This window comes from Mobula hypostoma, chromosome 4, assembly GCF_963921235.1.
Source record: "Mobula hypostoma chromosome 4, sMobHyp1.1, whole genome shotgun sequence".
Lineage (NCBI taxonomy): Eukaryota > Metazoa > Chordata > Chondrichthyes > Myliobatiformes > Myliobatidae > Mobula > Mobula hypostoma.
Window position 1 is genome coordinate 82,491,894 of NC_086100.1, and position 24,582 is coordinate 82,516,475.

General features: G+C 40.4%; 1 protein-coding gene across 3 annotated transcripts in view; it reads left to right on the plus strand.

Moving 5' to 3' along the window:
* Positions 1 to 24,582, plus strand: part of LOC134345423 (diacylglycerol kinase delta-like) — a 185,282-nt gene that overhangs the window by 50,198 nt on the left and 110,502 nt on the right. For 2 of the 3 annotated variants that reach the window (XM_063046054.1, XM_063046055.1), the window contains exon 3: positions 5,024 to 5,104. In XM_063046054.1, the coding sequence (XP_062902124.1) occupies positions 5,024 to 5,104 (81 nt within the window). Of the gene's footprint in view, positions 1 to 5,023; positions 5,105 to 18,880; positions 19,371 to 24,582 lie in introns of those variants that run through there. The other variant, XM_063046056.1, reaches the window with a different exon arrangement.

Here is a 24,582-nt window from a genome sequence, read left to right on the forward strand (position 1 = left end):
TTTTTTAGGCTCCTACACCTGACATGTGGCTGAAGTGTAGATCTCTGTCAGGGCCACAATAATCTATCTCTCGCCTCTCTGAATAACCTGGATAGGTCCCACTAGGTCCTGGGGATCTATCCACCTTAATGTTCTTTAAAACACCCAACAGGCTCTCCTCCTGGATATTAACATGCTCTAGAATGTCAGCATATTTGTCTGATCTCACTATCCTTTGTCATTCTCCTTGAAGAATGCTAATGTAGAGTACTTGTTTTGCATCTTGCCAACTTCCTCTGTTTCCAGGCATAACTTCCCTTTTTTGTTTGTCAGTGGTCCTGCACTCTCCCTAGTTACTCTCTTGTTTTTAATGTGTCTTGGGATTGTCTAATTGTATTTGTCAAGGACACTTCATGGCCCCTTTTAAACTTTCTGATTCTTTCCTACTTCTAATATTTCTTGAGGGTCCTGTACGATTGCAACTTTTTAAGCCTTACATACAGTATGCTTTTTTTCTTTTTAACTATATTTGCAACAACCCTTGTCATCCAAGTTCCTGAATTTTGCTGTCCTTTTCTTTCTCCCTCATGGCAAACATTTAAACATTCTGACCAGCTAACCTGTAAACTTTGCCCACGTGTTTGATGTAGACTTGCACAATAACAGCAGCTGCAGGTCTATTCTCCCCAGCTCCTACCTCATACTCTTGTAATTAGCCTTATCCAATGTAGCACTTTCTCCTAGGTCCAGTCTTATCCTTATCCATAAGCATCTGAAAACTTACAGAGGTATGATCATTGTCCTGCTATTTCTGGAATAAAAACAAAATGATGGATATGCTTACCACGTCAGTGACATTTGTGAAAAGAGAAACAGTAAATATTTAAGATCACTGAAGGTTGATCAATGTTTCCCAAGTTTTCGTTTTCTATTTTTAACTTTTAATAGACATTTTGTTTTTGGATCCTTGGTGGAATTAGCTGGATGCTACCACTAGTCGCTTCACTAAATTGTTAATTTTACTTGTATCCAGGTTGTGACAATGGGTAGGCAGTTCAGTAGTGGTGAGACACAAGTAGTCAGAATCAGGTTTAATATCACCAGCATATGATGTAAAATTTCTAAACTTCGTGGCAGCAGTACAATGTAATATATGATAAATATAGAAAAAACTAGATTACAACAAAGTATATTAAATAGTTAAGTTAAAATAAATGTGCAAGGAGCAGAAATAATCAAAAAAAAGTAGTGAGGTAGTGTTCATGGGTGGAATGTCCATTTAGAAATTGGATGGTAGAAGTGAAGAGGCTGTTCCTGAATCATTGAGTGTGTGCTTTCTGACTTCTGTATGTCCTTCCTGACGGTAACAACGAGAAGAGGGCATGTCCTGGGTGGTGGGGGTCCTTAATAAAGCCACCTTCCTGAAGCACCGCACCTTGAAGATATCTTGGATACTACGGAGGCTGGTACTCATGATGGAGCTGATTAATTTTACAACTTTACGCAACTTACTTCGATCTTGTGCAGTAGCCCCCCCCACCCCCAACCAGACATCGTGTTCTCACTCCATACCTACTTATGGCACTTTCCAGGAGTTATCACTAGATAGTAATCAGGATTGTAGAATGCTGAGACTAAATTGTAGTGAGGTTTAATTTCCAGGAGTTTCATTAAAACCAAAAGTTACAAGGTAGAAGATAAGGATTTGATCTCCTTTCATCGGCAGTGCCAGCTATTCCGAAAAGTCTTCTTTCTCTTCCTCATTAATTTACCTTGTGTTAATTATCCTCTATTTAGCATGTTTTGGTTTGTATCCAGCTGCTGCTCAATTCCCAATTTCCACAGCCAGTGTGCAAAGTAATCTAATTTTGTAAAAGCCTGTTACAAATAGAGTTCTCAGCTGAATGATAGGAGCTGCAAACAAAGCAGGGATTACTGCTCGGAATAAATTCACTCCTTTGGCATGGTGCTTTTGTCACTCCCAATCCTAATATGGTACACTGTGCAGTGCGTTTAGAAAATCCAATAGAAGACAATTTGTGGTGCATTCAATTACTTTCTTATTATTACTAAGAAACAGATTTGTTCTGAGCCACTGATTCTGAATTGGTCATTCTTGGACTGGAACAGTTGTCTATATTACTGTTATACTCCACAGTCATGAGAAATGTTTAAGAATGACATATACTGGAAAATTCTTTTCTGAGTGTTTAGTGCCATCTACAAATTCACACGGTATAAATTTAGCTTTCCAGCACACAGGGCCAAAGGCCTCAATCATTTGGCAGCTATCTAAAGACAAACAAAAAATGTAGTTTACTCAAGCAGGAAGTGGTTGGGACGGAGAGTACTTTAACTCAGATTCTACTGTTCTCATTCCCAATCCAACAGTTTTCAGGGTAGTATTTGATGCTAAGGTCTTCCTCTGTTTATTATATAAGTATTATTATTTATTGTTGTATCCATTAGAACAGGATTCGCCTTTCTCCCAGGGAGTCCATCAACAAGGTGATGTAACATATTAGCTCTTCCCTGTCCACCCTCCAAATTAAAGTACTCATTGGAGGCACAATCCCTTCCCATATCACCCACTGATCTTTATAACATAGAACAGAATGGGCTTCTATTCCTTCAGTAATCTCGCTGTAAAATATTTGTGAATTAGAGTGCTTCAGTGATCTCTCAGTAATATGACGATGAATCAATTTCCCCCTCATCCCTCTGAAGTTAACTAAGCATATAACTGTGCAATCTGTTCTCCCCCTCTCTCAGGCCCTATAGTAAAAGAGGAAGTATTAAGGTGTTTATCTGTTTGAAAGTAGGTATGTAACTAGGAGCAGCTTAAATATATCCCAGGCTGTGAGAAAAGTACAGAAGCTTTAAATAGGAATTTTCACTCCACCCTAGCTTCAGAAGTAGTGCTGATGATTGGAAATGCCAGTAACACTGCTGGTATTGTATTTTTTTAAAAGGGAGAGAGGGACAAACCAGTTAAAGGGGAAGGTAAACATGATCAGTAGACAAATATTGGAACCCATTTGAAGAGATACTATAAACCAGGGGTGGCCAACCTTTTACATTCTATGCGTCAATTTTTTCACGCACGAGTTCTATACTGTATTAACATTTTTACAAGAATTGAATGGGGGTGCAAGAGTTGTATGGCGCATCTGAACTCGTGAGTGAAAAAATTGACGCATGGAATGTAAAAGGTTGGCCACCCCTGCTGTAAACCTTCATTTGGAAAGAACAGAGAAGATTTGTTAAAGAAATGAAATTTTTGAATCAACACAGTGCATTTGATGTGGTCTGCATCGATTTTGCAAGTCTGTTTGACAAAGTCCCATCCAAATAAACCCCACTGTTCCAAATTAGCTCAGTGGCACAAAGAGGAGAATAATGGTCAGTGGATTTTTTTTTCACTGAATGCCTCTATGTCAGCTGTTTGCTTTTTGTAATGTGTATTAATGATTTAGACCTAAATGTAAGAAGCATGTTAACGAAGCCAGCAGGAGATACATTAAAAAAGGCCATGTGGCTGATAGTGAACAGAAAGCTTTAGACTGCTGGAAGGACAAGGTAGTGTGGTGATTTGGGCAGATGAAATTTCATAGGAGGTACTACATTTGGGAAAGTGTGGCAAAGCAAAGGAAATTACAGTAAATGGGATAATAAATGGTTTAGAGAAATAGACAGTCTTGCAGTATGCAGTATGTCCACAGCGTATTGCAGACTGCTGGACAGGTCAAAAGGTGGCTGAAGAGGATACAGGATTATTTCTTTTATTAGCCAAAGCATAAAATATAAGAGCAGGGATGATATCTGAGAACCGTATGCAGTTCTGCTTCGGATGCCCTGTCATGCACCTCCTGCTCCATCTAATGATGAGCCAGTGGTCTCTATGTCGGCCTCATCAGTTACTTCAGTGCACACAGAATTAGAATAGAAGAAAGTCATCCTCAATCTTGTGCTTCTGCAATTTTCTTGCTTTTTTAAAGATGTTTTTTATCTGGGCCTGGTGATTAACTTATTTTTAAAGCTGATAATAATTCCCTTAATTATTATTCTTCTACAACTGGGCTGGAGAGTGGTTCAACTGTATGTTTATTTTAGAGATGTTAGGTAAAAGCCAGAGATCTGTAAGCAATTCTAGTCACCACATTACAGGAAAGCTGTAATTGCGCAGGAGAGGGTGCAGAAGAGATCAAGGACAATGCACCAAGACTGGAAAATTGTAGCTACGAGGAAATATTAGATATCTACGAGGAAATATTCTTTGGCCAGGGGAATGCTTAATTGAGGATTATACTACACAGCATAATTAAGAAGATCCAGTTTCTTTAACTGAAGAGCCAAAAACAAGCCATAATATTATCATGGTGCCAGCATCTTGGGTTCATTTCCACTGCTGTCTCTAAGGAATTTATACGTTCTCCCCATGAGTGTGTGCGTTTCCTCTTGGTGCATAAGTTTCCTCGCACATTCCAAAGATGTGCGGGTTTATACAGTAGGGTAATCAGTGAATGTTAATTGGGCAACAAGGGCCTGTTGCTGCACTGTATCTCTAAATTAAAAAAAACAGGTGGCACAGGTTTGAAGTACTAGATAAGGGATTAGAGGGAAGATGATGAATGAGTTTTTTACACCTTAAGAGTGGCATGGTTCTGAAATTCACTGCCTGAAAAGACACTGAGAGGCAGAAGCTCTCAATGCCTTTAAACAGTGCTTGGATGTGAAGAGCTTTGACCAAGGGGGTACAGAATTAATGCTGGGAGGTGGGATCTGGCCAGGTTGTTCTTTGACAACAGATGTGGGCACAACAGATCTCCTGTATCGTAACATTTCCATGATTCTGTGATTGATTTCTGGAAAGTATCTTTTAGATTGGATCCTCCCACTGTTCTAAGGGGACTGTGGGGTCAACCGACCCCATTAATCACATTGCTATGTGGTATAAGGCCAATTTTACGGCTCAGCAAGCTTTGATGTAACATAGGGCACACTGCTTCCAATAATCTTCTTGTATTTTTTTTTCTCCTTCTAGTCCATTATATTTGATGAGGTCGATTTAACGGATGCCAGTGTCGCAGAATCCAGCACGAAAAATGTTAACAACAGTTTTACAGTGAGTAGCTCAGAAATGAATGACATTCATTAAGAATTTGGCTTCATATATTGATGTAACTGAGTAGAGTTTGTTAATTATAAACACACAGGGCAATTACTTATCAAACCAGTTGTTAGAATAATTTACATTTATTTTGTATGTTTAATTAACAAAATGGAACATTGGATAATTATACAATTGATAGTTTTAATTTGTTTTAACTATAATGATTCTGCTTGATTTTGCGTTAATTAGTGATGTTCCGTGCTACATCCCATAATCCTCTGACGTCTCAGAGCCGAAGAAGAATTTCTGGTGCATCCATTGTTATAATTTCAGGGGGAGTGCTGTATATCTAATTTGTGCTGGAAAGATCCTACAAATAATGAAAATATGAAGAATCAGATCATCTGTTTAGACAAAGTTAGCTAAGGCATAAATATTGGCAAGAACTGCACTTAATTAGCCCTGGACTGTCTTAAAGAATTATTTTCACTCTGTTATTAACTCTATTTCTTGCTTTTATTTAATTGTCCTAGACTATAAATTCCATTGTACAAGGGAGAATTGAGCACAAGTGCATAATTATGACAATCTGTTGCATAATGTTTCATCTTAAGACTTTGAGGGTCTAAGAAGATCAGGTGTTATGGATTAGGATATGAAAAAATGCAAGGTTAAAAGTTTACTGATGTTACGTGAAGTGAACTAGAATGTTGGGCAAAAGGGTTATAGAGACTATATGCAGCAGTAAAGAGGTGATTGTTGGATATTGATTAATAGGCAAGAAGAGGTGACAAGAATCGCATTTACTGAGCTGAATTGTATAAGTGGAACGATTATAGAGAAAGGTCTCAGAAGAATTTGGGCTTTTAATTTGATATATAGGGATACTAAAACTGAGAAGTTTGTGCTTTTTGGCATTAAAGCAGTAAAAGCAATCTTAATGGTATTTCAAAAAAGCAAAATTTCTAAATCCAAGAGCCAGGCTTGCAGGTTCCCGTACATAATGATAATCCTTTTTAAGGAACGTTGAACAATGGTGGTAGAATTTCCCGAGTTTGTAACAGCCTTTCTCACAAGTCTAAACTTGGAAAGTAATCTTTACAGAGTGATAATACAATGCAGTAAGTGAGTGGTAGCAAGGGATGAGACATGCTATGCAGTGATGGAAGGGTACGTGGCTGTGTTCTCCCAAGGCAGCAGGAGATCCTTCACAGGGATCTGAAGATCAGTGGAGCTAGAGCTCAGTGTCCTGGTTCAAAGTCTTCATGGTAGAAATTTGTCAGCAAAATGTCTATGAGGGAGTGAGGGCCCTCTATGAATGCCAGCATTAAGGGGGTTCTGCCTCTGTAGACAAATGCACGATTGGCACTTATCAAAAACGGAAGCTTCCTCACTTTTCAGCAGGTAGTAATTTGTTCAGGAGAGACTGCCTGCCAAGATTCTGATGCAAAGTTTCCAAGAGCAAAGACAACGACAACTTTAACTTTAAGAGCACTGCAGGCACTGTTTGTTGATTGAGTTTTATCAAGCAAACTAAAATCAAGGTCAGTACTTCTCTCAAAATCCAATTCAAGGTTAGCCTCATTCAGAAACATTTCCTTAGGACCTGACCTTGCAGATCTTTTGTGATGATAGATGAAGCATATAAGGTTTAGTCGTTCACACTGTTGCAGGAATTGAGAATAGTATAGTAATCAAAATGGGATACCTACAATTTTTTGACAATTCACTCAAGAAGAGGTATGTCATTCATAGAGGACACAAATACCTTACAGACACCTCCAAGATAATCAGCTCTGCATGGCATCATTTCTGTCAAATGTCATTTCTTTTTACTCATCTCTCAACTGATGAACATGGTGCCATTTCATTTGAACAATTTCTTTACAAGGTTATGACCATTTTAATTTCAAGGTAGTGTATATGGATTTCAGCAAGGTATTTGACAAGGTACCCCATGCAAGGCTTATTGAGAAAGTAAGGAGGCACGGGGGTCCAAGGGAAAATTACTTTGTAAATCCAGAAATGGCTTGCCCACAGAAGGTAAATGGTGGTTGTAGATGGTCATATTTTTCATGGAGGTCGGTGACTAGTGGTGTGCCTCAGGGATCTGTTCTGGGACCCTTTCTCTTCGTGATTTTTATAAGTAACCTGGATGAAGAAATGAAGGCACGAGGAATTCTGCAGATGCTGGAAATTCAAGCAACACACATCAAAGTTGCTGGTGAATGCAGAAGGCCAGGCAGCATCTCTAGGAAGAGGTACAGTCGACGTTTCAGGCCGAGACCCTTCGTCAGGACTAACTGAAGGAAGAGCTAGTAAGAGATTTGAAAGTGGGAGTGAGAGGGGGAGGGGGAGGAGGAGATCCAAAATGATAGGAGAAGACAGGAGGGGGCGGGATGGAGCCAAGATGGATCCAGCTCTTGGCTCCATCCCTCCCCCTCCTGTCTTCTCCTATCATTTTGGATCTCCCCCTCCCCCTCCCACTTTCAAATCTCTTACTAGCTCTTCCTTCAGTTAGTCCTGACGAAGGGTCTCGGCCCGAAACGTCGACTGTACCTCCTCCTAGAGATGCTGCCTGGCCTGCTGCGTTCACCAGCAACTTTGATGTGTGTTGAAGAAATGGAGGGATGGGTTAGTAAATTTGCTGATGATACAAAGGTTGGAGGTGTTGTGGATAGTGTGGAGGGCTGTCAGAGGTTACAGTGGGACATCGATAGGATGTAAAACTGGGCTGAGAAGTAGCAGATGGAGTTCAACCCAGATAAGTGTGAGGTGGTTCATTTTGATAGGTCAAAAATGATGGCAGAATATATATTAATGGTAAGACTTTTGGCAGTGTGGAGGATCAGAGGGATTTTGGGGTCCGAGTCCATAGGATACTCAAAGCTGCTGTGCAGTTTGACTCTGTGGTCAAGAAAGCATTTGGTGCATTGGCCTTCATCAATTGTGGGATTGAGTTTAGGAGCTGAGAGGTAATGTTGCAGCTATATAGGACCCTGGTCAGACCCCACTTGGAGTACTGTGCTCAATTCTGATCGCCTCACTATAGGAAGGATATGGAAACCATAGAAAGGGTGCAGAGGAGATTTACAAGGATGTTGCCTGGGTTGGGGAGCATGCTTTATGAGAATAGGTTAAGTGAACTTGGCCTTTTTGTCTGGGAGCGACAGAGGATGAGAGGTGACCTGATAGAGCTGTATAAGGTAATGAGAGGCATTGATCGTGTGGGTAGTCAGAGGCTTTTTCCCAGGGCTGAAATGGCTGGCACGAGAGGGCACAGTTAGTTTTAAGGTGCTTGGAAGTAGGTACAGAGGAGATATCAGGGGTAAGTTGTTACGCAGAGAGTGGTGAGTGCGTGGAATGGGCTGCCGGCGACAGTGGTGGAGGCGGATACGATAGGGTCTTTTAAGAGACTCCTGGACAGGTATATGGAGCTCAGAAAAATAGAGGGCTGTGGGTAAGCCTAGGTAATTTCTCAGGTAAGGAGATGTTTGGCACAGTTTTGTGGGCCGACGGGCCTGTGTTGTGCTGTAGGTTTTTCTATGTTTCTATACTTTCTAACCCTGCTGAAACCACCGAGGCACTGGTGACTGGCATTCTGTTTGGATCAGTTTATTGTGGTTTTTCTGACAGAGAGCTGTGCATCAATCTGCTTGTGAGGTGTGTTTGTTTCTTACAAATTATGATCCTTGACTGTTAATTAAAGCCAGCCAGATTCGAACTCAGGACCATTTGCCTCAAAGTCTGGTGCAGATGCCACTACACCACCGGCTGGCTAATGAGATGTAGTGCCCATATATTAATGTTACGTGATTTGTATACGTACACACCCAGATTCTGTGCACTTTCAGTGTCTTGCCATTTAAAAAATATCCCATAATGCTATTTTTCACTAAAGTTGGTGACCTCACATTTTCCACATTATACTCCATGTGCCCTGTCCTTGCCCATTCACTCTGATGGACTATAGCCCCTTGAAATCTGCGTACGTCTCCTGACAGGCCACATTGGCACCCAGTTCCCATAATAAATTATAAATATAAACTTCAAGCATCTCGTGCCCATGCACTGATCCTTGTTAACCCACATCACTGCTTCCCAACCTTAAAACTCTTTTTGTCCATTAATTCATATTGACATATTTACTTCAAAACCATGTGTTCTAACTTTTTTTTACTAACCTCTTGGGTAACACCTCATTAAAAGCCTAATGAAATTCCATCCCATTCAGTGTTTTTTTTTCCCTCTTACCTTTTCTGCTAGGTACAACCTCAGAAAACTGTCTGCCTTTCCTAGATTACTGTCAGCCCTGCCTGGTCCCATTATTATTTAACCCTGCATTAATTTTTGACAATCTGTCCTTTTGCATATGAATGGAAGCCTTTGGAGTATTTTTTGTTTGTCATTTGATTGTTCTAGTATTATACTATTGCTTTATTAATTTATTCATCTTCCTTATCTGATCTCTGATTTTTTAAAACTATGTATTAGTTCTTTTTTCCATTATCCCAGACTACCGTAGTAATTTGCATTTCACACTGTTCGTTTCCCTTACTTTGACTTAAAACCCTGTTTTCAGATTGAACAATACGTTTCAATTTCTATATAAAATTCCATCATCATCTACAACAGAATTTTGCCTTACAACTCAGCTCAGGTTCCGGGGGTCTTAACTTTGTCAGCTGTTTGGACAGCAACAGAAAGTAAAGCTATTTCAAGCAAAGATATAAATGTTCAGCAGGAGACAAATAATAACAATCTTCCACGTGCTTATAAGAAATAACTGATGAGTTTTGATGGCACAATGTAATGAACACTGATTTCCTCTTCCTGTCGTTATTCTCTGCCCCTGTGGTTAGAATATGTCCTGGGTTTAATGTTGTAAAGTTTCACTGTATAGCAACAAAAAGAACAAGTTATTTCTTAAAAATCCTTATTCCCAGATCTAGATTTCATCGTGAATTTTCCCTTCCAATTCTATTTTCAATGGACAATGGAAACATATTAAGCATGATTTTAAGTGAAGAGTCATTGATGTGAAATTAATTTGGTTTCTCTCTCCACTAATGCTGCTTTACTGATGTGTGTTTTTAATTTAGATTTTTGACATTTGCAGCTTTTATTTTCATGTTCTCATGGAAAGTTACTTGGGGTTCCATGACAAATGTAGTGGATTTATTTGTTACTCATTTATACTAGAAAATCTGGATTTATGCTGCTGCATACAATCTGTATAAGAGATTATCTACAAACAGGAGTTCTTGATTACAATAGTCTGTAATTTATGTCATGCAGTCCATGTGCTGGAAAATAAGTTGAACAAGAAATACAGTTGAGTGATTTGGTATTCAGTCAAAATACTGAAAACAAATTCTGTTTTACTAAACATTTAGGATTAATTGTTAAACCAAACAACTCAGATATGTTCCAGCCTTTGCCTGGATCAGTGACAGTGCAGACCTGAATACTGGCATCATAGTCCAAGTATTCAAGCTTTGAAGCCAGGACCAGATTGTAACCCAATTGATAAGTGCACAATTGGCTTAAAAATTTGATTTTGGTTTTCCTTTGAATTTTAGAACAAGTCCTGCCAACTTACCCTCCTACGCAAATAACTCTCTGATGACCAATTAGAATAAGTTTTGGCTTGAAAAAACACTCATTAATGCCAGGAAAGCTATCTTGTGGATGTTCAGATGTGGTGTTTCTGACCTCTCTGAAAGACAGCTACTTGAAAAGCATCTTTTCAGGTGCCGTTGAGAATAATGCTCTGAATTAGTGTCTCTGCTCCAAGATAATGGAAGTGTTTTTGACCTGCAGTTAAAGAAAGAAATTTGAACTTACATGGTGCATTTTATGTCCATTTCAGAGCATCTGCAATACTTTTCAAATATAGTCACTGTTGTAATGTATTAATATATCCATACATTCCTCTTATTGCAAAATTCTTTGTGGATGACATTTGTGAAAAATGAGGAAGTTAGTCGGATATCATTAACAGTAGAATCTTCATAACAATATTTAATGCTGAAATGACCATGTTAGTCCATTTAAAGAGACATTTTTCTTTGCATTTGACTTAATTTCCAAGTTAAGCTTGCTCTTTTTCTGTGCATTATATGTCCTTGCAACTAGCTTTATGAAATATGATGCATTTTTTTTCTCTCAACAAAGCTTCCTGGCTTGTCTGTTTATCTTTCTTAAGTCACAGGCAGATCACTTGTAAGTGAAATTTTCACCATGTTTGAAAACAACCCTCCCCTAATTCCTGTTTGTCATAGAGGTGTGAATGTCGTGTAGTTCATGAAGGTGACCCGTACCACTTTTCATGGCATCTAGAAAGGCAATAATTGTGAAATCTAGATAGTTTGTTCAGATGCTTAAAGACCACATCTAACCAATGTTTTGGACATTACTACTGTTGTCCATTCTAGGAATCAGGTATAAAAAGAACTATTTGGGATGGTAAGAGCTCATTTGGTATTATGTGAACAGAGTTGTTCAGTTTTTGTGCTGTGCATTTTAATAAAACATTTCACTCTCTATTTGCACTTGAAATGCTTTGCCTTCTTACTTTATCTGGGAACCCAAACAAAAAACGGGTATTGGCATGCTTTTTTGCGAAGTAGAGAATTAATTAGGGGAATGGTAAGTGATTGAATTCTTGTCTATTATTTGTGCTGCTGCTTTTCTTGCCATGGTGATGATGCCTTGTACTGCCACAGAATATATACATTTCTACAACTGTGTAGTTGAATTGTCTTGACAGATGGGATTTATTTAGCTATGTTCAAGTCACCAGGATGGAAAAAAACAAGACCAATGCTGGTTTAAGGAAAAAAGCCAAGCTACAAAAATAGTTTAAACTGATCAGAAATGCTTTATTTTGATTTCTGCTCTTTCTAGCCTGTATCTTACACATTTCTAACATATCCAGCACTCCTTTATATATTCTGTACCATTGTGCTTCATTTCCAGACTTTATTTCTCATCTTGTGATTCTCTCTCCATTTTTCATGCAACATGTTATGTCTCTATCCATGCTTATTTCCCTCAACTTCATTTCTCTGCCCTATTACTTATTCCATTTCTTACATTCCTCTGTTTCCTACTCCCTTATCCACCTTCTGCACACCCAGTGATATCTCCAGTTAATTTTCCCTTTACCTTCTGATATCCTGGTTCCTATTTCCTCTCGGACTTGATCAGTGATTCCTTTTTTTTTACCTATTTCCTCTGTTACGTACCCCGTAACTGGGTTGCCAAACCAGCAGAAATGGATCACTCAGTTGGAGTCTGGATTACTAGAACTAAGAAAGTTTTATTAAAGAAACAAGCAACACGGTAATCGAAAGGATAATAAATGCAACAGTTCATCAATGATAAACACACATGTGCACAGAATTAAGATAACAGCATCAATCAAGCTCTATCGTTGTCTAGGGGTAAATGACCAAATTTCAAAGTGACACAAAAGTTCAGTCCAATTTAGTTCAGTTCGCAGTAATTGTTGCCATGGCGATGGACAACGTGGGGGGAGAGAGAGAGAGAACGGGAACGACTGATCATTCAGACACGGCTTCCACTCACAGACCGGTGGTATGGCTCACAAGCAGCTTTTGGGCAGGTCCTTGGTGATGTCACCTGAGGTCACCGACTGTGACCCCTCCTCCAGATGCGGTCGATCCTCTGCAGTGAACCCGGCACCCAAGCAAGGGCGGACACACACCGGGTTCCCGCTGATCGTACCTTTCCACCCTGTGGGTTGTCCGGTACTTCCCACCGACTCGTGAGAGGTGCACCGCTTCCAGGGTCTCGTTACCTCGGCTGTCGTGTGTGTCCTGCCTTAGCAAACCTGTCCCTTTTTATCCCCCTGCTGGGGTATCGCCTGTCCATCACTTCAAACAGTTCAGGGTTCAAAGGGGGAGCCACTCCGGACAGCTCTCTCTCCCCCGTCCCTTCATTACACATCTCCAGACGCTGCTTCATTGTGTTCCTTACCTCTCTCTTGAAGACAGGTGGCAGACCAACTGCTGATCACATAGGACAGCTAACATCTTATCTATGTGTATTCTCGTCACACCTCTCACAGATTTACAAAACATCTATCAAAAAAAGGCTTTTCCTTTCCATGATCTCATCCAGGAGGAGCTCGTTGATAATCTGACTGATTTAAATCTCACTGATACTCAGGTTCCTTTCTAAAGTTGATACATCCCTCAGCTTGACAACATCGGGAAATCCTCCTCTGCAACTTCTTTAATTCCCTCTCATCTTTCCTGTGATATAGTGACCTTATCAGCAGATAGTGTTCAAGCTGTGTCTCAAAGGAGTGAGACACCCTTCATCTATTCTGCCGGTGGGAGGCATTGCAATAGGCATGCTTGCCTCACATCCTTCAGCTCTTCTGCCACTACCTGTACATTCAAATGCGGTCCTTTGAGTTCTTCAGTTTTTCATTTTCTAAAATGGATTTGGCGACAGAAAATGTATGAACTTTGCGACTCATCCCCACGCTAGTGGGGGGGAGACATGCGACAGTGGCCAATGGAATTTTAGAGTGTTAGAATTGAGTTACAGCGTGGGAACAGACCCCTTGACCCACTCAGCCTGCGTCAGTCATTAAACATCTATTTTTGCACCAATCCTACCCCAACTCATTTTATGCTTTCCACATTCCCATCAACTCCTCCCTCCTCAGTCTAAGGGTTATTTATAATGGCCAATTAATCTACCAAGCCTGCATATTTTTGTGATGTAGGAAGAAATTTATGCGATCACAGGGACAATGTTCTAACTTCACACAGAACACACCAGCTTCACAACTGTAACCTCCTGCATATATGTGCATTTGATGGGATATTTGCAAAGTGCCTTCTATCTGACTTTGGGAGGATAAAATGGAAGGTGAACGTATGTAGTTAATGGCAGTACCTTTAACAGTGTTGATATATAAAGGGATCTTAGGGTTCAAGTCTATAGCTTGAGGTAAGCGACAACACATGTAGATAGAGTGGTAAAGAAGGCGTATGTCATGCTTACCTTCATCACTAGGGGCATAGAGTATAAGGGTCAAGAAGCAGTAATAGGAAGATTTGGTTGGGCTGCACTTGAGAGTATTTTGTGCATTTCTGCTGCATTCTCTGTGGGTTAACTTTCAATGTCCCTGGACTAGGATTTCCTGCTGCTATGTTCCCAACCTACTGGACATGAACTCACTTCCTCATTTCATCCTGTTAGTGTTGAGCGGACTGTGGATTGGGACATGAACCTTCAGATGAAGACTGTTTGGCTTAGAAGGAAGAAATGGATAGCAATTACTTTTTGTTGAGGTATTATTTAAACAGTGTATAGATATAACATGGTTTCTAATAGAAGCAATGCCACAAAAATTACTGGCAAAATAACTTAAAGGCAAATGTACCTGTTATTTATATACAAATGCCACAGTCCCAAACAGCAGAAATTCAAAGATTGTCATTGTTCTGCTTGCTATTAGCTTTATAAAATATCAGCTTGCAGTCTGGCAAATCCAAAGAGTGGCATGAAGTTCTTGCATTTTAATGTAAATGTGAAGAAAACTCCTCTCAGTAGTTGGTGCTTGTACATTTCCGAATTAATTTATGATGTTTCTTTTTTTATTCTTTCTTAATCCAAGCTGTTTTTTCCTCTTTTCCTTCCTGTAGCTGATGGGTCTTCGAATTCACCAAGTCTACCTTAGACTTATTGAAAATTTAGACTATTCTGATTGGTTAAGGGATCATGCATTTGGTTTTCTTGTTGGTACTGATGTTTCAGGATTTTTAAGTAGCTGATCATTTTTATAGCCAAAAACAGAAATGCATTTTAAATACTTTATGAAGTTAATCAATTTGGGAATTAGATGGTAGGGGTTTAAACTTAGTACTAGCTAGCCATAATGTCATAGCCAGGTTTTTTTTTATCTTGCTATTCTTATTTTAACAGGCAGCATTAAAAATCTCCTATACTTGTAAAACTCCTATTGCTGGATTTCAGTAAAATGCTGTAGATATTATTTCTTTGGAAAGTCAATGTTAAAGAGCCATTAGTTGAAAATTGTGAGTGCTATAATGAGGTCAGTGGTGATTTTCTCTCAGAGATGGTCTTCTTGGGGTTGTGGATGACTGTTCCTCCTCCAGCATTTTGAGGAGTGGGACTTCTCTTTCTTTTGATGTGAGGTGGATGTTGTACACTAAATAGCAAATGGGCTTGACAAAGTGAGCAAAGCATTGGTCTAGTTGTCTCCATCACACACGCACGCACGCACCCACCCACCCACCCACCCACCCACCCTTAGAAGATTCCAACTACCAGACATCCCACCCTGCAAAAATTCATTTCAGGGAGGTAGCACCACCATTTCAGGGAGGTAGCACCCCGGCCCCCCACAACCCCATATTCCACCCACCCCCCCGTCAACCTCCAAGGGTGTATGTAATACTTTGTTTAGTGATTATGTATGCAGAAAATGTGACATTAAAATATGTACTTATATTATCATGTTTATTCTGTTACAACTTTAAGCAAGTCTACAGGGAGTTTGACCTCATCATGTAGGACATCAATAGCGTAACTCCTTAGCAGCTAGCCAGCTAGTTTAAATAACGTTAGCTATGCTAATGAACGAATGACACCTGTTAAACTCACCTCAACATGTCTTTTACATTTTAACCCACCATGAACAATAGAAAAGTCACTGTTGCAAACAGTGCAGCGAGCAACACTGTAATTATTTTTGAGGTCGACTGTAAAGCCCGCCCACAGAGAAAACTGATAGGTCTACTTAGCAGGGGTCCCTAACCTTTTTTGCACCGTGGACCAGTTTAATATTGGCAATGTTCTTGCGGACTGATCGACCGGGGGCGGGAGTGTTCATCACGGCCGGAATATAAGTCAATTATAAGTGGCCAATACACTTAATTTCGTTTCTAAAAGGGTTTATCTAACAAATTTAATATTAAACTCACAACGCATATTTTCCTTGCATGAATATAGTGATAAGTCAGTAGCATCATAACATTTTAAGTAACGTTTGGATATTAAACACACAGAACATATTTTCCTCATATGAACATATAAAATCATTGCAACACACCAATATCGCTGAATCAGTGGGAGCCCTGGGCTTGTTTTCCTACAACAAGACGGTGCCATCGAGGGTTGATGGAAGACAGCGATACTCGAAGGGGGTTCCTTGTGTCCAGTCTATTCCGCAATTTAGTTTTCGTTGCATTCATTGCAGAAGACTCCACTTTGCAGAGATATGTTGGGAATGGAAGCAACATTTTCAGTGCTTCCGTGGCTATCTCAGGATATTCAGCCTTGACTTTGATCCAGAATGCTGGCAGAGATGTTATGTCAAACATACTTTTCAGCCCGCTGTCATTTGCAAGCTCGAGGAGTTGATCTTCCTGCGCTGACATGGACGACGCGTGTGTAATGATCTCGCGTATGTTCAAGTTCAACAGTGGGCGTGACAGGGAATGAGGAAAGGTGCAGCTGACTCATATCGTTTCATATTGCCAAATCATATCATTTCCTCACGGCCCGGTGGTTGGGGACCACGCATAGCACGAAGAGAGACCAATCAGGATGCTCGCTCTCCCTCTCAAAAAAATTGATTTCCGGAGTATTGTATATAATTTCCGGGCGTCAGGGAGCCACTATCAATATGCGGGGGACCCCCGGAACTTCCGGGAGAGGTGGGATGTCTAAACTACACACAGACACATCCCTTGTGGGTGCAACTCTGTACACTACCTTAGCACTCTAGACCTCTTCAAGATTTCCCTCCCCTTAATCCCCCCACATATATTTATTCTTCCTTAACCTTTGCTTTCCTTTGTGCTGCCTCTGTCTCAATTTTTTGCTGCTGAACTCATTCTGTCCCTCAATAGTTGAGTCTTCCCATGTATTCTTTACCAGAAGACTAGACAAACATTTGAATAAGAGGTAAGAATTGTATTGCTGTAGTACAGGGCCAGTACTGTACATTGCATTTGACTGTTATAAACTTAATGTTAAATTTACTTAGTGCTTTTTGAATTGTTTTGAACTAGGCCAGATTTGATATGTTCCCAATGTGATATAGAACTCAGACAGCTTCAGTTTATAATGCATACTCTTTGTTCCTCTTCGTTAACTGACTCAGCAAATTATCAAATATGGTAGTGTGATGACAAGATTTCTGGTTAGCTATTAAATTTGCACTTCATGCTGATCTTAATCCAAGCCTTTCACATGCAGCAAATTGATTGCACAATTCTTAAGTTTGAACTATAAATATATAAACTAAGTCAGCCCATCCCAGCAAATCCTATAGATCAGCCTGTTTCATTTTCTAAATTTCATATTACCTATCCACCACACACTCATCCTCTCTCCCCTCTTCCCCATCCCCACCCCCCACCCCCCTCTCCCCCCCTGCCCCCCAATAACAATAGTGCAAAGTTCTTTTTACATTCATAGTCAATGTACTCTGTAATGTAAGCGTTTTTTTAAATTATATTATTATTGGCAGTCGTGCGGACACCTGGATTTTACACCATTGCATTGAGGGGGACTGCCACCCGACAGCCTCCGATGTGCGGTAGCAGAAGGAGCTAACATCATGTTCCTTCCCCACAAAGTCTTTGCATTGGTGCTTCATTGCATCTGTCAGCATGTACTCTTGCAGCCTGAAATGTGCCAGTCGGCAGTGTTCCCTTATAGACACCTCACTGTGCTAGCTCGTGTTGTCTTTGCTAGCTGTAGAAGTGGGGTGAATTGGGCTAAAACCAGCATAGACTTTAGTTCAATGTAGAGATTCCTCAAACTCTGAGGGTCTCAGATTTTAACAAATGAAAGATAGCTATTCCCTTGCAAGCTACATAACAGGTGTAAGGGGTTTCTTTTTTTATGTCACTGCGTAGTCTAATTAAAATGGCTTCTTTGTTATGTTATAATTGAAAGGGTTTCTTTGTTATGTTAACTGCTGAGAAAGTCCTCCTGCTAGCAGTTTGTCTGGATCACGTTACTGATAAGAAGATGTTACGAACCAATTGGGATAGTTGTTATGCTTTTGGTGTATCTGTAAGATATTGTATGTGCGGGGTTTTGAGACAGAAGGTGGGAGGGAGAGAGACAGAGGATGGACCAGGTGCTGTGAGTCTGTTAACAGGGTCGGACCCCGAGTGGGGTGTTTGGCAAGACTCGTGTGGAGCGTCTGGTCAACCACCGTTGTTGGTCCCAGGCGGCCGGTTGAGGTGGTCCGAGGGGTTGCAGGGAGAAGAAGAAGAGTCCTGAGCTCCAACTGTTTGTGCACAAAGAGATTGAACTTTGATAAGTGTGGAGCCTTTTATTTTCCTTTTATATTTTATTCTTTATTAATTATATAGTTCCAGTAATATCTATAAACTGTAAATTATTTAATCGTATCTGGTGTATTGTCTGTTATTTGGGCGGGGTGGGGTACATCACACAGCATCCACACAAACTGATTACCCAGTTTGGCGGGGCCGAGGGCTGTTTCCCTAGACGACGGCGAGCCGAGCGACCCTGAGGCTGGCCGGGGCGCTACACAGGAACTATTTGTTGATTGGATCCTCAATGATGGAGGACAAAATAAATCACATTTATTTTAACCTTCAATTGTAAAGTGTTAAAATAAATCACATGGATTTATAGTTTCATGCAAAATTTACATACAAAATTTCCCACCATTTCCAGCAATGATAGTGTTAAAAAGTTGAAGCAGCAGTACAGTTTGTCCTTGGGAGTTCTGAATGGGTCAGTTCCGCTACAGGGCATTCCCTGTAGGCTTTGTACTATTTTAGTCTGTTTGTCTGTAACAGACCTTCCTCATTTCTGTGAAGGGTGTGGTTTAAAGACAGTCAGGAATTTGAAGTACCTCAGATCTTCCTGGTACCACCGCTTGGAGCTCCAGAGCAATAACCTTTCACCAGAGGCTTGGCTCTCCCACAGCAGGATGTGTGTATTAGTCACACAGTCAGAGGGTGTCGAAGGCATGAGAGTTCCTTAAGTGATGCAGAAACTTTTGCCACCTCGCTGTTCTTCTTGTTTAACTGCTGTTGTAGGTTTGCTGCTAAATCAGAGGTGTTACAGAGCGTACACGTTTCATATTTGTGAGAGGATTTCTTCATAGTAGTGTAGAAGTTGTGGAAGGAGGACAACATAAGAGAGCGAAGGCCTGAGTGCTGAGGTTTTTCAGATTTTGAAGCCTGTCCATGATGGTACATCCTGCAAAACGTCAGCAGTAAGTGACGCTTTTCACTTTTTACCACGCGATCTACTAACCCTTTGGAGGTTGAGTGCTTAGTCCATCCGTCAAAATGCAATCTTACTTGTATCTTTCATGTCTCTTGTGCTAAAGAGATTTTTCTGTACTTTTCTGAAGGTGAATGTTTAGAACTGGAGTTAGTGTTAGTTTTTGTTGTGAAATATATAAACTACTCCTTGAAATTGTCTTTCTGCTGAAACCTCAGGTATGATTTTCAAAAAGATCCTGCTTAAAATTAATGAAAACTGTTTGGAGGAAATGCATCAATTATGTTTTCCATGCTGACAGGTCCTTTAAAGTTCAGATATTTTATTTTACCAATGTTCAAATTTTTATTTTTTGTGAATTTTAAGACAACATCCTGCATTGGTCAATATTCTAGACAAACTTTTAATTTTCACTCCCTCACTCCCAATGACATTCAACTGTAAATGTTAGAAGGGATTTTGACAAAACATATAGTGAGAGAAAGGAAGTTATTGAATCTTAAGTGTGGAAATTGTGAGAAACACAATTCAGGGAACATAGTAGTAGGCAGCTATCGATCCTAGGGGATCATGGGTTTGCGCCTCTAGTGGACTGTCACAAGCCTGGGTGTGAAGATTTGAAGAACTAGCTGTTGCCCCATGCAGCAGGTTCCCCGCCACCCTCACGTCACTGATGTAGTCCAGGGGAAGGGTAAACGCTGATACAGCTTGGCACCAGTATCGTCGCAGAGGTTGCCAGAGTGGAGTTGTAAACAACATCAAACTGCCTTAGGGACCCCAGCTCCATATTTCTTCCTTGGTGTTTACTCCCAAAGCCTTTCCCATGGATGGGTATGGCCGCAAGGCAGCGGAGGTTTAAAATCAGAGTTTCCCTTCTTCTAGGCAGGCTGCCGTCCAAGACTCATGAGCCCCACCTGCCTGAAGCAACTGGTTTTGAGGTGCCAGTGGTCGGCCTTTGCCCCGTCTCTTGTCAGTAGAAACAGTTCCGCCGGGCTTAGTAGCTAAGCCACATGTGAAGGCCAAAAGATGGGCTTGGTTGTCAGAGGCTGTTAGAGACACACGCCATTTGGAGCACTTCTTAGGTAATGGGAGCTTATCTCCACTATCACCCAGGCTATGACAACCTTAGGAACCTCAGGGAATATATGCAAGACTTAAGGTGTATCATGTGGGAATTTTAGTACCAATATCTTAGTGATTACAGGCCAAAACACTGATGCAATGTACTCATGTAAGTGCCACAATAGCATATCGAGCTAATGTAATTTATTAGAGCAGGCCTGTCAATGTTTACCACGTAAAATGAATTTCTGATGGTACAGATTTGTCATGGTGCTGTGAAGTACAGTATAATATTGTATTGAAACACATTGCAATGGAAACAAGATTTTAATGCTTTTATAATTGAGCAATAAAAATGGAAGATTCTAGAACTATTCCATCATTAGAGAATCAGTATGATAATTTCAGGCTAAAAACCTACCATCAGACCCGTGTAGGAGAGACCAAGGTCAGTGGGATTGATTTGGGGAAATAATGTGATAGCCTAACTGACTTTCACCCATTCCTAACATTAACCTTGTTAAAAACTAAATTTATATTAGCTGCCCTCCTCTTTGAAGTAGCAAAGTGTGGACTGCGTTATCTTACTTAATCTGTATATATAATGGGACCCCCTAGTCCAAATCTTGAAGCATCATGCTGAACCAAAAACTGAAATACCTGGGAGAGTGAAGGATTTTTAATTAGCCCCTTGCAGCTCTTCCGCGCCTAATCTCTGTTTAAACCCATTTATCCGCATTGGTCATGATTATCTTGACAAGCAGAACACTGTCAGTTTTACATTTTACATTTTTCATTTATACTTACACCCACTAACTTTCCAGAGGGGCAAATTCCATACATTCATTTTCCTTCTGTGTTTGCTAATGGCTTTGGTTGTCGTTCGATGTGTGGGACCCTGGCTATGTGTTACGGGTGTTGTGAGCTCACTGCAAGAACACTATGGGAAGCTAGAAAAGAAATTGCAGGAGCCCTGGCTGAGATACACTGTATGTATCTTCAAGAGTGATAGAGGATTGACGAGGTAAGCTACTGGAAGATAGTCTGAGCTATACATTCGGAAGTATTTGGAAAGACAGTTATCATAACTTTGCACAAGGGAGATTATGCCTCGCAAATCTGATTGTTTTATTTTGAAGGGCAATGAGAGTAGGGCATTAGCCATGGTCTACATGGACTTCAGTAAAGCCTTTGATAAGGTTCTGCAAAATGGCTGCTATGGAAAGTTAGATTACATGGAATTCAGGAAGAGCTAGCCAATTGGAGACAGCTTGGTGGTAGGAAGCAGAAGGTAATGGTGGAAAGTTGTTTTACGGAATAGAGGTCCATGACTAGTGGGTATTTCCTGGAGGTTGGTGCTAGGTCCATTGCTATTTGTCATCTATGCCAATGACTTGGATGAGAATGTATAAGATGTAATTAATAAGTTTGCAGATGACACTAAAATAGATGGTGTCATTGACTGTAACAGTGGTTTCAGGATTTACAGTGGGATTTTGATCAGCTGGGTAAGTGGGCTGAGGAGTAGCAAATGGAATTTAATTTGGATAAGTGCAAGGTGTATTTTGGGAAGACAGATGGAGGTAGGTCTTTCAGAATGAATTGTAGGGTCCTAGAGAGTGGTGTGGAACAGAAGTACTTAGTACAAGTGCATGGTTCCTTGGAAGTGACATCGCATGTAAAGAAGGCTTTTGGCACACTGATGTTCATCAGTGAGAGCACTGTGTATGGAAGTTGGTAGATTATAATGTAGCTATATAAGATGTTGGTGAGGCCACACTTGGAATATTGAGTTCAGTTTTGGTCACCCTGCTCTCAGAGAAATATTCCACTAACTGGAAAGAGTATGAAGGAAATTTGTAAGCATGTTGTAAACACAAAATAATCTGCAGATGCTGTTGTCAAAGGAACACTCGCAATGCGCTGGAGGAACTCAGCAGGTCAGTCAGCATCAGTTGAAAAGATTAGTTGACGTTTCAGGCCGAAACCCTTCGTCAGGACTGAAGGAAGAACTTTGGGGAGGGTTTGAAGAACGCTGGTAGTTGAAAAAAACAGTAATTTTTAAGACAAAGGGGTGGGGGAGGGGAAGCAGGGAGGTAATTGGCAGGAGAACAATAGTAGAAGGAGGCACAACGGACAGGATCTCCCGGTAGCCACCCACTTCAACTCTGCTTCCCATTCCCATTCAGATATGTCCATACATGGCCTCCTCTACTGCCATGATGAGGCTAAACTCAGGTTGGAGGAGCAACACCTCATATACCGTCGAGGTAGTTTCCGGCCCCTTGGTATGAACATAGAATTCTCCAACTTCTGGTAATTCCCTCCCCCTCCCTTCCTCTATCCCTATTTCGCATCACCTCCCTCATAGTTCCGCCTCCTACTATTGTTCTCCTGCCAATCACCTCCCTGCTGCTTCCCCTCCCCCACCCCTTTGTCTTAAAAATTACTGTTTTTTTCAACTACCAGCATTCTTCAAACCTTCCCCAAAGTTCTTCCTTCAGTCCTGACAAAGGGTTTCGGCCCGAAATGTCGACTAATCTTTTCAACTGATGCTGACTGACCTGCTGAGTTCCTCCAGCGCATTGTGAATGTTCCTTTGCAAGCATGTTTCCAGGACTCAAGGGACTGAGTTATCAAGGGAAGTTTGGCACCATTTGTTGGAACATAAAAAAATGAAGGTGGTCTTATCAAGGTATATAAAATTGGTGAATTTGGTGTAGAATTGGTGAATGTGCCCAGTCTTTCTCAGGATTGTGGAATTAAGAACTAGAGGGCATTGATTTAAGGTGAGAAGGGAGAGATTTAATAGGAATCAGATGGGCAGCTTCTTCACCCATCAAGTGGTCAGTAGATAGAATAAACTGTCCGAGGAAGTTGTTGAGGCAGGTACAATACAATTGTTTGAAAATACTTGGATATGTAAATGGATAGGTGAGATTTAGAGGGATACGGACCAAATACAGGCAAGTATAACTAGCTTGGATGGGAATCTTGGTTGGCAAGACCAGTTAGGCCAAAGAGCCTGTTTCTGTGTTGTATGACTCTCACTGCAGAGATGTGAGCTCGCATTTTAGGTTAGCACTCCAATGTTTCACAGTTGGTGGTGCCATCTTCAGATGAGAAGTTTAATTGAATCAGCCAAATACTTGTAATGGCTACAAGCCTAGGAGAGAGGCATATGGTGTTCAAAAGTTCAAAGTACATTTATTATCAAAGTATGCATGCAGCATACAATCCTGAAATTTACCTTCTTCGTAAACAGTCACAAAAGGAAGAACCATGAAACCAACCTGTTAATGAAAAGTATCAAACATCAAACCCCCCTCCCCACCCGCAAAAAAATCGTGAAAATGGCAACAAAAACACGGAATATATATATATAGATACAGAATATTATCTATATATACACACACACACAAAATGTATGGGAAATTTACTACCCTGAAGTTCCATAGTAAGTCAGACACCAGCCTGACTTGAAAGTATATTGTCGAGTTAATATTGGTATTAAAATACCAGAATCCCCCTACTTTTCTACTATAAGACTCACCACTCAACACCACCCTCTCAAGGGTGGCTGGGCTTATGCAATAAATACATCGTTAGCAGTGGTGTTCCTTCCCATACAATAATTTACAAAAATATTCCCTGATTATTCATCTGATCCTTCAGTTCTATAAACTTAAATATTGGTAGGATTTTAATCTTTAGTAGTGCTAACAGTAGCCTACAACAAACAGTAATTATTTTTATATTTATTGTAATTTGAACTTTGCACATCTAGCAACTGGGTCTCGTTTTACTTGGGATGAAATGTGTGCGTGAGTGTCTGAATAAAGGAACATCTCGTGAGAAACTAACAGTTGTCAGGCTAAGTACAGGATGTAGAATTTAATTTTTTGAGTATCAGCTATTAAAATTAATTTTTTGAATTTATTGTAAGCATTGAAGAGAAAAGTGTAAAAAAGGTGCTTAAACTGGATAGTTCTGAGCTAGGAATTATGTTGAATCTGTGTTCCTTGTTGATAATAAGTTGCTGCATTTAGGTGCAAGGTGTGAATTAATGAAATGGGAGACTGTAGTATTTGAATAGTTGTGTACCATTAAGCCACTAGCACACACATTTATTTCAATAT